Genomic DNA, 16,665 nt, shown 5'->3' on the forward strand with positions numbered 1-16,665 from the left:
ATGGAGGGTTGTTTTTCGGACTGGAGGCCTGTAACTAGTGTTGTGTTCCAAGGATTGGTGCTGAGTCCACTGGTTTTTGTCATTTGTTTAAGTGATTTGGGTGTGAATAGAGGAGGAATAGTTAGTAAATATGTAGACAACACCAAAATTGATGATCTAGTGGACAGCAAAGAAGGTTATCTCAGAGTACAGTGGGACCTTGATCAGATGTACTGAAGACTGGCAGATGGAGTTTAATTTAACTAAGTATGTGATGTTGCATTTTGGTCAGATAAATCAGGACAGGACTTATACACTTAATAGTAGTGTGCCGGGGAGTGTTACTGAGCAAAGAGCCTTGGGGTTCAGGTTCATAGTTCCTTGAAAGTGGAGCTACAGGTAGACAGGATAGTGAAAAAGGTATGCTTGCCTTTACTGGTCAGTGCATTGAGTATAGGAGTTGGAAGATTGTATTGCAGCTGTACAAGACATTGGTTGGGCTACTTTTGGAATACTGCATTCAATTTTGATCTCCCTAACGTTAAATTTGAAAGGGTGCAGAAAACATTTACAAGGATGTATTCACATTCACAAGGTTTGGATAACTTGAGCTCTCGGGAGCAGCTGAATAGACTGGGGCTATTTTCCCTCAAGCATTGGAAGCTGAGGGGTCACCTTATAGAGGTTTATAACATCATGAAGGGCTTGGATACAGCGAATAGCCAAGGTCTTTTCCCCAGGGTTGTGAAGTCCAAAAATAGAGGGCATTGGTTTAAGGTGATAGGGGAAAGATATAAAAGGGACCTATGGGGCAGCTTTTTCATGCAAAGAGTGGCATGTGTATGGAATGAGCTGCCAGAGCAAGTGGTGGAGGCTAGTACAATAATAACATCTAAAAAGCATCAGGATGAGTATATGAATAGAAAGGGTTGAAAGGGATATGGGCAAATTCTGGCAAATGGGACTAGATTAATTTGGGATATCTAGTCCATGTGGATGAGTTGGACTAAAATCTCTGTTTCCATGCTGTGCATCTCTATGATTCTATAATAATCTATTTTTGTTTAGAAAAGCCATACAAGTCAGGAAAAGGGCATGGGTAAAATAATAATATCCTTGCTTGCCTTAATTTTTTGGTTTTAAAGAGGTCCTTATTCCAAATGTGAATTTGCTCTTTCCTTTACAGATTGACCTTCTGCATGTTTCTAGCCTGTTTTGTTTCAGTATTTGGGTCTGAATTCACTCCTTGAATTCGCCTCTGGTTTATAAGGAACTGAGGTCAATGTTTCTTGCTGATTCTCCGACAGTAAGAACTGGGTCAAAGAAAGGAAAGGCTTCACAACCACCAGATGTCAGAGAACTTTTAAAGCCAATGAAAAACATTTTGAAGTGTAATTATTGCTGTAATGTACAAAGCTCTACAGCCAACATGCAGACAGCTCAGTTCTGAGGAACGGTCACTAGACCTGAAATGTTTACTCTGATTTTTCTTCCTAGCTGCTGCCAGCCCTGCTGAGCTTTTCCAGCAACTTCTGTTTTTGTTCCTGATTTACAGCACCCACGTGTCTTTTGGTTTTTATGCATACAACAAACTCCTAAAAACAGCAATGTAATAATGACAAAAAATTTTTTTAGAAGTGTTGCTCGAGGGATAAAAGTTGGCCACGTTACTAGCTGTAACTGCTTAGATAGTTCTTGTAATAGTTGCACAGTCAGAATGGTAGAATCACGTATGGAACGAAAGGAGTTCATCATCTCATGCTAGCCCCAACCAAGTCTTATTGCCCCAGTCTCCCAAATGATTAGAGTGCTATAAAGATTCAACATACATTTCCTGCTTTTGTATTCAGTGCGCTTATATATGAAGCTGAAGATGCTATTGAATTGCTAACTGCTCCCAATATATCCCATCAGATTCAAAGGTCAATTTGCAGCCAGCTTCTCATGTTCCTACCCATTCTTTCGTGTCATTAAATCAATATTGCCTAAAATGTCTGTACTAAATTATCTCACACTTCTCTGTTGTATCTGACCCTTCTGCTACCCATCAAGGTTCTGTTTTGCTCATTTTATATCATCTTCACTGTTTGTCATTCATACAGGTTTGGAATTGTCAGAAGATTGTGAAATTTTACCTGTATTCTAACATCCAATTTATTTATATATCTTAGGAGAAAAAAGTTATCCTGACCTTTGGACAACTAACTTGTCAACTAATCTCCAGTTTGGAAAATAACATTTACCCTTTACCATTTATCCAGGGGATGCTGCCTGGCCTGCTGTGTTCCTCCAGCTCCACACTGTGTTATCTCTGACTCCAGCATCGGCAGTTCTTAGTATCCCATCTATCTTTCCTCATTGTTCTTTCTCCTTAAGCCACCTTTTTTTAAAATCCAAGCTTATACTGCCCCATCTATTTCACAAATCACAACTTTGTTTATCAGCCATTTACTGGTATGTTTTCAGTGCTTTCTTAAATTCCATAAGAACAATATCGAAGAGCCAAAACTCCTCCTCCTGCTCCTATCTTCTATATTTCCATTGTATTTGCTTTATCAAATTTCTGTATTACTTCATTAAATAATCCAATTAGTTTAATCAAGCACTTTTAACGTAAGTTTTAGACTATTTTAATCAGCTCAACAGACACAGAAAATGCTGGAGAAACGCAGCAGATCTGGCAGCATCTGAGGAGAGAGAAACTGAATGAATGTTTTGAGTTCAGTATGATTCTTCTTCAGACTGAAAGGTTTTGGAAATTGTTTTATTTATATACTTCTGACAAAGTTGGCGATGGACCAAGGGGACAGATAGCATAGAAGCCGAATGCAAATGAAAGGTGACAGTGTTTCAGTGATTTTCATGGAAGGTATTGTTGTTTCTCACAAGCCTAAATAGGTGTTCACCTGCACATTTACTAATGTGGCATATTGTATCCGCTGTTCCCAACTTGGCCTCCTCTACGTCAGGGAAACCAAGTGGAAACTTGGAGTCCGCTTTATGGAACACCTATGCTAGGTTCGTGACAAACGACAACTCCTCCCAGTCGCAAACACTTCAACTCCCTCTCCCACTCATTGGACAACATGTCCATCTTGGGCCTCCTCCAGTGCCACAGTGATGCCACCCGGAGACTGGAGGAACAGCACTTCATATTCTGCTTGGGAACCCTGCAGCTCAATGGTCTCAATGTCGACTTCACAAGCTTCAAAATATCCCTACCCCCGACCTCCTCCCAAGATGAGTCCATTTCGTACCTACCTCCTTGACCTGTCCATCTTCCCATCCACCTACCCGCCCCTCCCTCCTCACTGACCAACCCCTATCCTAACTCCCTATCTACACTCACCTTTACTGGCTTCATCCCCACCTTATTGACCTAACCTTCCTCTCTCCAAATATCTGCTCCTCTATCCACCTTCTACCTTTGCCTCCCCCCTCTGTCTATTTATTTCAGAGCCCCCTTTTCCTCCCCATTTCTGAAGAAGACTCCAGACCTGAAACATCAGCCTTCCTGCTCCTCTGATGCTGTTTAGCCTGCTGTGTTCATCCGGCTCTACACCTTGTTATCTCAGACACCAGTATCGGCCGTTCCTACTATCTCTGAATGTGCAACTGTTATTCTTTCTGCAATTTCATCATAAGGTGCTGTTGGTTAGTGAGGAAATGTTTGGAGTAATGGTGGAGCAGACCAGGGTGTCATTGGTGGAAGAGGCCCTCTAGAATGCTGACAGCAGAGGAGAGTATTCTGTGTTGGAATCCTCCTGAAGGTGGTGGGAATATGATGATCCCTGAATGTGGAGATTAGTGGTTGGAAAGTAAGGACAAGGGAACCCTTGAGGGCAGAAGTGCAGCGTTGGGTTGAATATGGATGGAGGCCATGACTAGCACAATGCGAAGAGGCATCATTGGTTGAGGAAAACTAGATCATGTCAGTTGAAGGTGGCATCATGAGAACAAATGCAACGGAGACAAAGAAACTTGGAGAATGGGATGGAAACTTGCAAGAGGCGGGGTGTGAGGAGGTATAACCAAGATAATTGTGGTAGTTGTTGAGCTTATAATGGCTATTGGCAGACAGCCTACCCTCTGAAATGGAAACAGTGAAGCCGAGAATTGAGAAGTGAAGAGTCATAGATGGATGAGTTAAAGGTGACAAAAGGATTGAGACTGGAAGTAAAACCGAAGAATTTTTCCAATTCTGGATGAGAGCTGGAAGCAGCACCAAAGACACCATTGATGTCTCAGAGAAAGAGTTGTGGGTGAGGGCCCTTGCAGCGCTGGAACAAGGAATCTTAGAATTTCTTCAGCCCAACAAGTCCACACTGACTCTCTCAGCATCCCACCCAGACCCCTAATCTACACATCCCTGAACACTATAGGCAATTTAGCTTGGCGAACCCACCAAACTTACATATCTTGGGACTATGGGAGGAAACCCATGCAGACACAGAGTCAATGTGCAAACTCCACACAACTATTCATCCAATGGTAGAATCAAACCCAGGCCCTTGGTGCTGTGATGCAGCAGTGCTAACTATTGAGCTAATGTTCCACTTAGCCAAACAAATCAATTTTCTCCAAGTACCTGGACTTTGTTTACCTGATAATTGTATCAAGAAAATTATCTACCTCTGACGACAAACTAACTGCCCTGTAGTCACTAAGAGGAGACTGATTTTCCACCCTGTAATCCTTTTGATTACTATGGTGAAGATTATGGCAAACCCTCTGTTATTTTCATTCCCACTTCCTTCAGAAACTCAGCATGAAAGCCTTCTGAGCCAGGCAACTGTCTCCTAGGCACAGCCAGCAATATCAGTTTATCTTTCTAATCAATTTTCACCATATTCATTACCACTGCATTCTTCACTTCTGCTGATACTTTGTCAGCTTCTTTTTCCTAAGCAAATGCTAATGTGAAGTACTCCTAAAGTTCTGAAGATGGGTCACTGGACCTGAAACTCTGTTAACTCTGTTTTCTCTCCACAGATGCTGCCAGACCTGAGTTTCTCCAGCAATTTCTGTCTTTGTTTTACTCCTAAAGTATCTCAGCTTGCCCTAAGGCTCTAAGCATATATTACACTCTTTGACCCAGAAAGGATGTGTTGAATTTCAAACTACCAATTCACAATTTGCCCATTGGTAGAAGGATTTTTATTTCCCTTTTCATTGACTGATCAATGTCTCTGCCATTTACTCATGTTTTGTAATAAAAACTCACTCCTTTCAGAAGATCAACATATCGATTAGCAACATTCTAGCATTGTATATACTTTTAAAAATCCCTTACTATTTGTTTTTTTAATCTTGACCTTCTCACTATCATTCTACTTTTTCCTTTTATGCAACTTTTTAGTGCACTTTTGATAGTTTTTATAATGTTCCCTGTCCTCAGACTTACATTATAGGCATCTTTCTTTAGTTTAATATTGCCGTTAACTTCCTCACTAAACGACAGATACATATATGTGTTGATTTTTGTGTTACAATGGAATGTATTATGGTGAAAATTTGAATTTAAATAGTTCTCACTGTTTACCTATCACTGTATTCTAGCTTTAAACCTGTGCAATTGACATTGTAATTTTAAGATTCCTGTTTGGGACTGGAATTTGTTTATAGGAAATTAAGACTAGGCATTTGTGAATTACTGTGAGCCATCAGCAGCAGCTGCTGCAATATTGTTCAACGGCACAACCTTACAACTTCACATAAAAATGAGGTACAAAATCAGAAATTGGTGGAAAAATACAGCAGGTCAAGTAGCATCTTTGGAGAGAAAGCAGAGTCAATGTTTTGGGTTCGGTGACGCTTCTTCAGAACTAAAAATGAAGTTTCGACCTGGTGAAGCTACAGTACAGGACAGTTAGATAACCAAGCAGTGTAATGAATATGCAATAGACAAAGTGGTAGGGAACCGGTCCACAAATTTACGTTCCAGATGGCCGAGGAGGTTCTCACGGAGCCCTGCTTTGACGGCAAATTCACTCTGTCAAAAAAAACAATAACACAGTAAATATGTGAAAAATGCTCCGTTTTTCAAATGGTAAACACCTCACATTGTCCTGACTTTGTTTAGTACAACATTGAAAAATGGTGGAAATGAACTCCTGAAAAAGCCAGTAATCTATTTCCATTTAGCACACTGCCTTTGGGTAGTGCAGTACAGTCCATCATGCTGTGGATGCAGTCCAACAATTTTTCCATGTTTTTGTGCCGCAGTGTAAAATGCCTAAGTGGCCTTTCTCATTTCAGCTGGGGAAGTTGGTGGTGAATAGGTGATCATTCATTAGACTCTTCAGTACCATCAGCATCCTTGGGTTCATAAGTTGACGAATGTGCTGCGTCTAATTGTCTATGAATGTCAGCTTTTTGTGCAGCATATGGTGTTACTCACCTTGATATAAGTGTCTGTGGTTTTCTGTGCTGGAGTTTCCGTGCCCACTTCAACAGCTGAAGCAAAAAAGCCTGGTCTTTTAGCTATGACCTGAGACTTTGTTTATACAGTTTTGTGAAACAAATTGCCCATTGTTGGAAAGTGAACAATACTGGGTGTCTAAGTATTGTTATTGTTTATCTTCATTAATTCCCAAAATGTATTTGGATTTTTCTGAGAGTTTGGAAAAGCTCAGTTTATAACATTACCTTGCTGTGTTGATCCACTATTTAAAACCTAAGCATTTTTTGGAATTCATTGGGAACTCTGTACTCACACCAAGAATACTGCATTGGAACAAGAAAGAGGTTTAGAAATTGGTGCTATATTGAGGTTAAAGGGCACAGTCTGTCTGCAGATTCTGGCTCCAGGAGCTTTGCATCACTAACTGGCTTCTAAACTTAACTCCAGTATTTAGTATATGGTTTCTTTGAAGTGATTCACTCACTGGGAGCTAACAATACATTTGGCAATGCAGCTGTGGTTGTTGATATAGGCTGGGTTATGACTAGTTTGATCCAATGACGATGTTTATTAGTTTTTGACTCAAGGCTAGTTACTTTAAATTACTCTCACTTGGTTTGGGTGAACCCTCCCCCACATTTGAATAATAGCTTGAAGCTGATGACTTTCCCACGCTTGGAAACTTGTATCGTGTTGGAGTGAGTCTCCTGAAACAGAAAATCCCGTACATCTTGTCCTTTTCCTCTCGAGTTGTACTCCCAAGTAACACCAAATAATTAATTCATTATTCACCTTTATTATCATTTATTCACCTTTAATCATGTGCCCACAGCACTCTAATTCACTGCTGCTTTTACTGTAGACCTACATTAATGCTCCTTCTGATTCGATGCATGTGAGATACATGTACAGTATACTCAACAACATACAAACGAGAAACAGGAGTGATTCATTCAGTTTCTAGAGCTTACCCTACCATTTGAGAACTGTTATAGATTGGACGAAACCCCCTCAAAAAATTGAGAAGATGGTCTAGATCCTAATCTTTTCTTATTTTAAAGGTGAATGTAAGGTGTTGAATTCCAGAGGCAATATGATTGGTCAAACTGCTGGATTTAAAGCAAGACACACATTATTCATCCAATATAGTTAAAATACAACAAAAGAAAGAAGGAATTGGAGTAACTCTACCCTCTTGGAAAACTTAAGAGAATAATAGGCACAGTAACTATTATTAATTAATTGTCCCAATATAGCAATATCCCATAAACACAACCTTGCAAAAAGCAAATTCAAAACACAGATTGTCTCACATGTAACTCTTGTAACAGGTAGAAAATCCCCAGATTTTTGATGTAACCAAGAGAGGGGAGAAAATAGCTTTCATTTCAAGACCCCAACAGCATCTGCTGAAAGCTAAACTAAAGATCCTGGTTCTGTGGCAGCTTAACCACACCCATTTGAGTCGCTTCTATTCCAACTTTTAAAAGAAAAGAAACCAAAGCATCACTAAGTAGTTTACTGTAGTGATGCTGGTAGACTGCTCTGTGCAACTGTCTTAAAATCTTTCTTCAAAAACTATCTAGGACAAAATAATTTCTTAAAGTCAGAGTATTGTCGCAGTAATACCACTGCTTTCCTGCTTGTCTTAGTAACCTTTGACTGCCTTGTCAGACAAAAATGTAAATCCTGAAACGTGTAAATGAGCCTTAAAAATATTCAATGAACCAACCTCCATTGCAGTCTGGGAAAGTGAGATCCATAGGTAGTGAATTTCTTAGCATTACAAATAGCTTACCCCACATTAAATTGAAGGTGTTCAGTTTTGAAACTGTGTTTGGCAGCTCTTGTATGTCCCATGATGGGAAATATTCTTTCGGCATCCTCTTAGGATCAAAATGTTTCAATCAGATCATTTCTCACTCTTCAAAATCCTAATGGGTTTAGATTCAACCTGTCCAACCTTTTCTTTTAAGTTAAAACAAATCATTTGAACTGCAGTGTGTGTGGGTGTTTCTGATCCTGTGAGGGTCATTCAGCCTTGCTGGTCACAACCAAACTCATTTATTTGTGGTTGAAGGTCTGGTCTCTCATTTATGAACTACACTGAAGGATGATGAATTGTCATGTTTCAGATTTTAAATATTAATCGTATGTTTAATATGTACAGCCAATCTCGATATGGCGCAACCAGTGCTAAACTAATAGTAAAACAGATGACTTCTCCTTGAACTTCATTGAAATAAGCACCCCAAGTTCCCTTACACACAATTGTTAAACTCCCAAAGTTACCGAAGTTTTAGTACCGAGATGTGGGGCATCTCTCCACATGCTGTTTGGTTGAGGATTCTGTGGGCTGTGAATGAAACATTCACCCTGTCATGTCTTCCGAGTTAAAGTCCTTGGGGTCATACCTTTTTCTTGGGGTTTGCAGTTTCCTTTGATCCTGGTTGTAGAGAGAGACATGCTGCTCTGGTGTAGTTATTTTATAGAGCAGAATGCCTCAGTGTTTCTTTCTTCATTTCCCCCCAGTTTGGCCCTTTCTGATAGCCCCCAAGCTATACTGATTTCTCACTGATTTACTCTGACAGTGAAACAAACAAAAATTGACTTAATCGGTCCTGTTTGTTTTGTTTTCTGACTCCCTGTCGAGCTGGTATTGTGGGATAGTGAGAACTCCGGATCTTGAATATTATCACACTGTGTGAACTGCCTTCCAATGGATTTGGTCATCTCCTTGATTTTCACAAGGTGGTAGAAAGGAGATGGTGGTATTGTCACCAGACTATTAGTTTTGAAACTCAGCTAAATTACTTGGGAGCAGAGATAATGGGAACTGCAGATGCTGGAGAATCCAAGATAACAAAGTGTGGAGCTGGATGAACACAGCAGGCCAAGCAGCATCTCAGGAGCACAAAAGCTGACGTTTCGGGCCTAGACCCTTCATCAGAGAGAGGGATGGCGACAGGGTTCTGGAATAAATAGTGGGAGAGGGGGAGGCGGACCGAAGATGGAGACAAAAGAAGATAGGTGGAGAGGAGAGTATAGGTAGGGAGGTAGGGCGGGGATAGGTCAGTCCAGGGAAGACGGACAGGTCAAGGAGGCGGGATGAGGTTAGTAGGTAGGAAATGGAGGTGCGGCTTGAGGTGGGAGGAGGAGATAGGTGAGAGGAAGGACCAGGTTAGGGAGGCGGGGAAAAGCTGGGTTGGTTTTGGGATGCAGCGGGGGGAGGGGATGAGCTGGGCTGGTTTTGGGATGCAGTGGGGGGAAGGGGAGATTTTGAAGCTTGTGAAGTCCACATTGATACCATTAGGCTGCAGGGTTCCCAAACGGAATATGAGTTGCTGTTCCTGCAACCTTCGGGTGGCATCATTGTGGCACTGCAGGAGGCCCATGATGGACATGTCGTCTGAGGAATGGGAGGGGGAGTTGAAATGGTTTGCGACTGGGAGGTGCAGTTGTTTATTGCAAACCAAGCGGAGGTGTTCTGCAAAGCGGTCCCCAAGACTCCGCTTGGTTTCCCCAATGTAGAGGAAGCCACACCGGGTACAGTATACCATATTGGCAGATGTGCAGGTGAACATCTGCTTAATATGGAAAGTCATCTTGGGGCCTGGGATGAGGGTGATGGGGGGAGGTGTGGGGGCAAGTGTAGCACTTCCTGTGGTTACAGGGGAAGGTGCCGGATGTGGTGGGGTTGGAGGGGAGTGTGGAGCGGACAAGGGAGTCACGGAGAGAGTGGTTTCTCCGGAAGGCAGACAAGGGTGGGGATGGAAAAATGTCTTGGGTGGTGGGGTCGGATTGTAGATGGCAGAAGTGTCGGAGGATGATGCATTGTATCCGGAGGTTGGTGGGGTGCTATGTGAGAACGAGGGGGATCCTCTTAGGGCGGTTGTGGCGGGGGCGGGATGTGAGGGATGTGTTGCGGGAAATTTGGGAGGCGTGGTCAAGGGCGTTCTCGACCACTGTGGGGGGAAACTTGCGGTCCTTGAAGAACGTGGACGTATGGGATGCGTGGGAGTGGAATGCCTCATCGTGGGAGCAGATGCGGCGGAGGTGGAGGAATTGGGAATAGGGGATGGAATTTTTGCAGGAGGGTGGGTGGGAGGAGGTGTATTTTATGTGGCTGTGGGAGTCGGTGGGTTTGAAATGGATATTAGTTTCTAGCTGGTTACCTGAGATGGAGACTGAGAGGTCCAGGACGGTGAGGGATGTGTTGGAGATGGCCCAGGTGAACTTGAGGTTGGGGTGGAAGCTGTGGGTGAAGTGGATGAACTGTTCGAGCACCTCCGGGGATCAAGAGGTGGTGGCGATACAGTCATCAATGTAATGGAGGAAGAGGTGGGGTTTGGTGCCTGTGTAGGTGCAGAAGAGGGACTGTTCCACGTAACGTACAAAACATACATTGGGGACCGCTTTGCAGAACACCTCCGCTCGGTTTGCAGTAAACAACTGCACCTCCCAGTCGCAAACCATTTTAACTCCACCTCCCATTCCTTTGACGACATGTCCATCATGGGTCTCCTGCAGTGCCACAATGATGCCACCTGAAGGTTGCGGGAACAGCAACTCATTCCGCTTGGAAACACTGCAGCCCAATGGTATCAATGTGGACTTCACAAGCTTCAAAATCTCCCCCTGCCCCACTGCATCCCAAAACCAACCCAGCTCGTCCCCTCCCCCCACTGCATCCCAAAACCAGCCCAGATTTTCCCCGCCTCCCTAACCTGGTCCTTCCTCTCACCCATCCCCTCTTCCCACCTCAAGCCGCACCTCCATTTCCTACCTACTAACCTCATCCCGCCTCCTTGACCTGTCCGTCTTCCCTGGACTGACCTATCCCCTCCCTACCTCCCCACCTATACTCTCCTCTCCACCTATCTTCTTTTGTCTCCATCTTCGGTCCGCCTCCCCCTCTCCCACTATTTATTCCAGAACCCTGTCGCCATCCCTCTCTCTGATGAAGGGTCTAGGCCTGAAACATCAGCTTTTGTGCTCCTGAGATGCTGCTTGGCCTGCTGTGCTCATCCAGCTTCACACTTTGTTATCTCAAATTACTTGGGACCTGGGTTCAAATCCTACCAATGCTGATGGTGGAATTTGAATTCAATTTTAACAAAATTTGGAATTAAGAATTTACTGATGAGCGTGAAACCATCACCGGTTGTCGAAAAAAAAACATCTGGCTCACTAATGCCCTGCAGGAAGGAAATCTGCCATTGTCAACTGGTCTGGCCTAATGTGACTCAAGATTTGCAGCAGTGCGGTTGACTCTGAAGTGTCCCCTGAAATGACCTAGCAAACCATTCAGTTGTGTCAATTGCTTTGAAGTCTCAGTGAAGAAATGAAACCAGACGGACCAGCTGGCACGACATTGGCACCAGATATGACAATGGCAGAAACAGCCCTGTCAACCCTACAAAGCTCAACCCACATCACACAGACTGCAATGGATCAAGAAGGCAACTCATCACCACCACCTCGTCAAGGGCAACTAGTGGTGAGAAATAAATTCTGGCCAACCGGTGATGTTCACGTCCCACAAATGGATTTTTTAAAAAACAGGATGCGACTGTGCCCCTAGCCAATTTGGAGCTGCCTTTTAGGTGACCAATATCTCTGTTGGGTGGGTTTGGTTTTAGTTTAGTATTTGAAAAGCTTTGCCATTTCTGGTTCTGGGCCGAACATCCTGCCTTTTAAATAGAGCCTCTTTACTCAAAATATTTCTGGTGAAAACCTTGAATTGAAATGATAATCCTTCATGTGCCAGACATGGTCTCACCAACTGCAGCAACATTTCCTGGCTTTCAAATCCCGTTTTCCTTGCTGTAAACAACAATGTTCCTCTTCTTGATAATTTGTTGTATCCGTATAGCAACTGCAAGTGATCAGAGGACCAGGCGTCATTCTCCTGGTGAATACAATACTTCACCAGCTACAACAAAAACAGAAACTGCTTGAGAAACTCGGCAGAACTGGTAGCATCTATGGTGAGAGAAACAGAGTTAATGCTTAGAGTCCAGTGTCACAAGTGCCAGGCAGTGCCCATTTCCAAGAAGAAAGAATTTAATCAGTTCCCTTTGACATTCAATGGTATTATCATCACTGAATTGCCCAGTATTAACATCCCTGGGATTACTACTAGGCAGAACCTCGCCTGGACCATCCATGTAAATATTATGGCTACAAAAGTGGCTGGGTGACTGCAAATTCTGTGGCCTCTGCCTCTCCAAAGCCTGCCCGTCCATTTTTATAAATGATTTAGATGAGAATATAGAAGGCATGGTTAGTAAGTTTGCGGATGACACCAAAATTGTTGGTATAGTGGTCGGTGAAGAAACTTATCTAAGATTACAAACAGATCTTGATCAATTAGGTCAATGGACTGACAAGTGGTAGATGGATAATTACAAGGTATTGCATTTTGGTAACAAATGAGGGCAGGACCTATACAGTTAAAAGTAGAGCCTTGGGTAGTGTTGTCAAACAGAGAGATCTGGGGATTCACTTACCTAATTCTTTGAAGTTTCCATCACAGGTAGACACGGCTAAGAACGTAGTTAGCATGCTTGCCTTTGTTGCTCTGACTTTTGAATATAGGAGTTGGGATAGTATGTTAAAGTTTGCCAGGTCATTGGTGGGACCTCTTTTGGAGGACTGAGTCCAGTTCCGATCTCCCTGTTATAGGAAGGATATCATTAAACTGGGGAGGATTCAGAAAAGAGTTACGAGGATGTTATAGGGAATGGAGGGCCTGAGTTATAAGGAGGGGTCGTGTAAGCTGGGACTTCTTTCACTGGAGCATAGGAGGTTGAGTAATGATCTTGTAGAAGTTTACAAAAGCATGAGGGACATAAATAAGGTGATTGACAGGTACCTCTTCTCTAGGGTAGTGCATTTCATGACCAGGTGGCATATATTTTAAGGAGCAATGAGAAAGATTTAAAAAAGACACGAGGCGCAGTTTTTTTTTTACACAGTAGTTTGTGTGTGGAATGAACTTCTAGAGAAAGTGGTGGATGTGGCTACATTTACAATGTTTAAAAGATAATTGGCTAAGTTTGTGAATAAGAAATGCTTGGATGGATATGGCAGGCAGGTAGGACTACTTTAGTTTTGGAAATTTGGTTAGCGTGGATTCGTTAAATCAAAGGGTCTGTTTCCGTGTTATATGATTCTGTGTCTATAAAAGGCAAAAGTTTGGACTGTTATGGAATGCTTTCAATTTGTCTAGAGGAGTGTAGCTACAACAACATTCAAGAAGCTTAATATCGCTCCTATCAGGCGATAGTTGCGTTCTGTGTGACCTCGCGTTGCAGAAAATCGCGTTATAGGAAAATTGATACAAAAAAATCACTATACCTGTACAGCAGAAAGCTCCTGTTATCCAAACAGCATTCACTATTCATCAATTGCATTACAGCCAATTCATGTTGACGAAACACACATTATAGCAGGACTACCTGTATCATAAAGCAGCCCACTTGATTGTCCCCTCATCTACCCCCTTTAACATCTGCTCCTTCAACAATCAACACATGTTAAGAACAGTGTGTACTATTTACAAAATGTATCGCAGTAACTTGCTTCCTTTGTTAACTTCTCCAAATCTGCAACCTCTGTCACCTTCAAGGCCAAGGGAAGCAGATGAACACGGCCCTGCTCGTTCTCCTTCAAGCTATTGGAGCTATTCGAGCCCTTCTTACCTTGAAAATACATCACTATTCTTTCACTGATATTAGATCAAATATCTGGATTTGCCTAACAGCGTGTGCTGTAACTCCAACACATGAATGGTAGAGTTTCAAGAGGAGCCCTCAACACTGCCTTCTCCAAGGCAATTGAAAATGAACAATAAATGCTGGCCTTAACAGCAATGCTGACATTCCAAAAAGAACAGGAAGTACACAGTGCCCTAAAGGAGGACTAGAGTTGTGTCATCAGCAGTAGTTATAAATTGAATTCCAAGATTCATCCAGTACCTCAGATAAAATCGTGGAATAAATGTTAAATTGAAATTGTTTTAGTTATTGTGGTGCATTCCCAACCCCCCTACCCCACGTAGTTATAACAGTTCCATATTCTTTTCCCATCTTGGCCTGATGAGGTGCACTGAATTGCTATGAAATATGTTCTTTTTAGGAATGAGCCAACACGCATGAAATTCCCACCATCAGATTTCTTACAGTAGGATTACTATAGTAAGATTACTGTTCTCAATGGGATTTAATAAATATTAAACCATTCTACAGTTAAGCTTAATAGTCTAATTCTTCATGGACTAAGTTACATTAATTGATTTAAAACATCCTGCTCCAGATTCAAGTTGTTTTACAGTCCTGGCTGTCCATTAGTCCCTCACTTATGAAATTCAGAGACTCTGAATATGGGTTCCTGAACCTCTTCGCTCTGCAAATTTGCCATTTGTCAACAGGCTATTTGACTGCAGTAGTCATCATAATCAATCCTGCACCAGCCCCAAAATGAGATTGCCTGCTCCAGACAGAGCAGGCATTGTAACTTGAACCTTCCTACTCTTTATGACACATTTTCACATTACACAGTGTATTTTCCCATTGGGAAAGTAAACATTTTCTGGGACAAGCAGTGTAAATGATTGTTTTATCATGTTAACATACCTCCAGTAACAAGAGATTCTGTTTCTTTTACTTTAGTGGAAAGAGGCCAAGCAGGACCTCCAGGCCCACCCAAACCAAAGCTTCCACCTGTCACAGGAACAAGCTACAGTGTCTTTGGGGAGGTAGGTTATGCAGGCCCCCCAGGATCAATGGATACATCAGATGTTAATAGCTCTCATGAAACAAAACAGCAAGCTACACCAGCTCCAAGTACAGACCATAAACTACCTGGTGAGTGCAGTTTTTATAAAGTACACTAATGTGCTCCTGAGACATAAACCCAGTGTTGTGATTATGGACCAAGATCTTTCTTCTTCACCTTTATGTTAATTGTAAGATATACTGTTGATCTTAAAGTTTTGAATACAATAACCTGTTGCTGAACAGTATAAATTTGAACAGTTGAACTTTTGAGTATTATAATAGTGCCTTCATACTACAGCACTGTGACTTGGAACAAGTTTGACTGCAGTGTCATACAGAAATTAAACAATGCTTCTGGTGATTCTGATTGTACAGAGTGTCACTTCAGGAAATGGTTGAATGAAATATACTGCATTGGCTGCTGATCTTCCTACAACATCTCAAAATGATTGCAACCATAAATTTAATAGCGAGCTCCATATTCAAACAAAGGATGTTCTTTATGGTGCTGTTAATGTTTTGAATTATAGATGAATAAATTCCACTGGCACTGGGAATGGATACATACACACACACCACTATTGGAAGTATATCTGTATAAGTTAAAATACTATATTCCTAACTGAACATAGAATCCCAACAGTGCGAAAGCAGGCCATTTGGTCCATCGAATCCACACCAACGGTCATGTTTCCCATGGCCAATCCACCTAATCTGTGCATCTTTGGGCTGTGGGAGGAAACCGAAGCACCCAAACGAAACACACGCAGGCACAGGGAGAATATGCAAACTACACACAGTCACTCAAGGGGTCCCTAGCACTGTGAGGCAGCAGTGCTGACCACTGAGCCACTGTGCTGCCCCACATTGATTTTACTGAGAGTGAAAGTGGAATTTCTGAAACTGTTTGATAAGTTGTTAAATAGAGTGATGGGGTTATCGCATTTTGTAATTTTAGATTTTGTTGTGATAACTCAATGACGATGAAGACTCTTTGTTATTACACTGCAAGGAGCTATTGCAAGACCTAAAGCTAGTTTTTAACTCCTCTTTCTCGTACTGTATTCCATTTATCTACCATAAGCTTTGATAGTTCTTGCCAGTCTTCTTTTAAAACCTGATTCCACCGTCAGCCATTAGTTAACAGTCTGTTCCTCCAGGCACAATGCACCAGCCTGACTTGACACTGACTTCTTTAGCCAGAGAGAGTTGATGCAGCAGCAATTAGGAAGGAAGATAATGGAATGCTAAACTCTCTCTCATTGTACCTTAACATGCTAATTCAGATACCCAATCTGAAATTAAATTTAACAAGCTTTGTTGTTCTCTGCAGTAAACTCTCTGAGATGCAAACTTAACTTACAATCTAATCATGGACAGTCTTGCATGATATAAGAGAATGATAAACTGAAAGAGTATTACTTAGTTTTCTGAGATAGTCTGAACTGCCAATGCTGGAGAATCAGAGATAACAAAGTGTAGGGTCCAGACCTGAAACGT

The 16,665-nt window shown here is 42.1% G+C and overlaps 1 protein-coding gene across 3 annotated transcripts in view; it reads left to right on the top strand.

The window, feature by feature from the left end:
• emilin2b (elastin microfibril interfacer 2b) overlaps positions 1-16,665 on the top strand; it is a 67,291-nt gene that overhangs the window by 29,682 nt on the left and 20,944 nt on the right. For all 3 annotated transcript variants that reach the window (XM_048529866.2, XM_048529865.2, XM_048529864.2), the window contains exon 5: positions 15,058-15,252. In XM_048529866.2, coding sequence (XP_048385823.1) covers positions 15,058-15,252 — 195 coding nt within the window. The remainder of the gene's footprint in view (positions 1-15,057; positions 15,253-16,665) is intronic.

Source organism: Stegostoma tigrinum, chromosome 5, assembly GCF_030684315.1.
Source record: "Stegostoma tigrinum isolate sSteTig4 chromosome 5, sSteTig4.hap1, whole genome shotgun sequence".
In the NCBI taxonomy this organism is placed as follows: domain Eukaryota; kingdom Metazoa; phylum Chordata; class Chondrichthyes; order Orectolobiformes; family Stegostomatidae; genus Stegostoma; species Stegostoma tigrinum.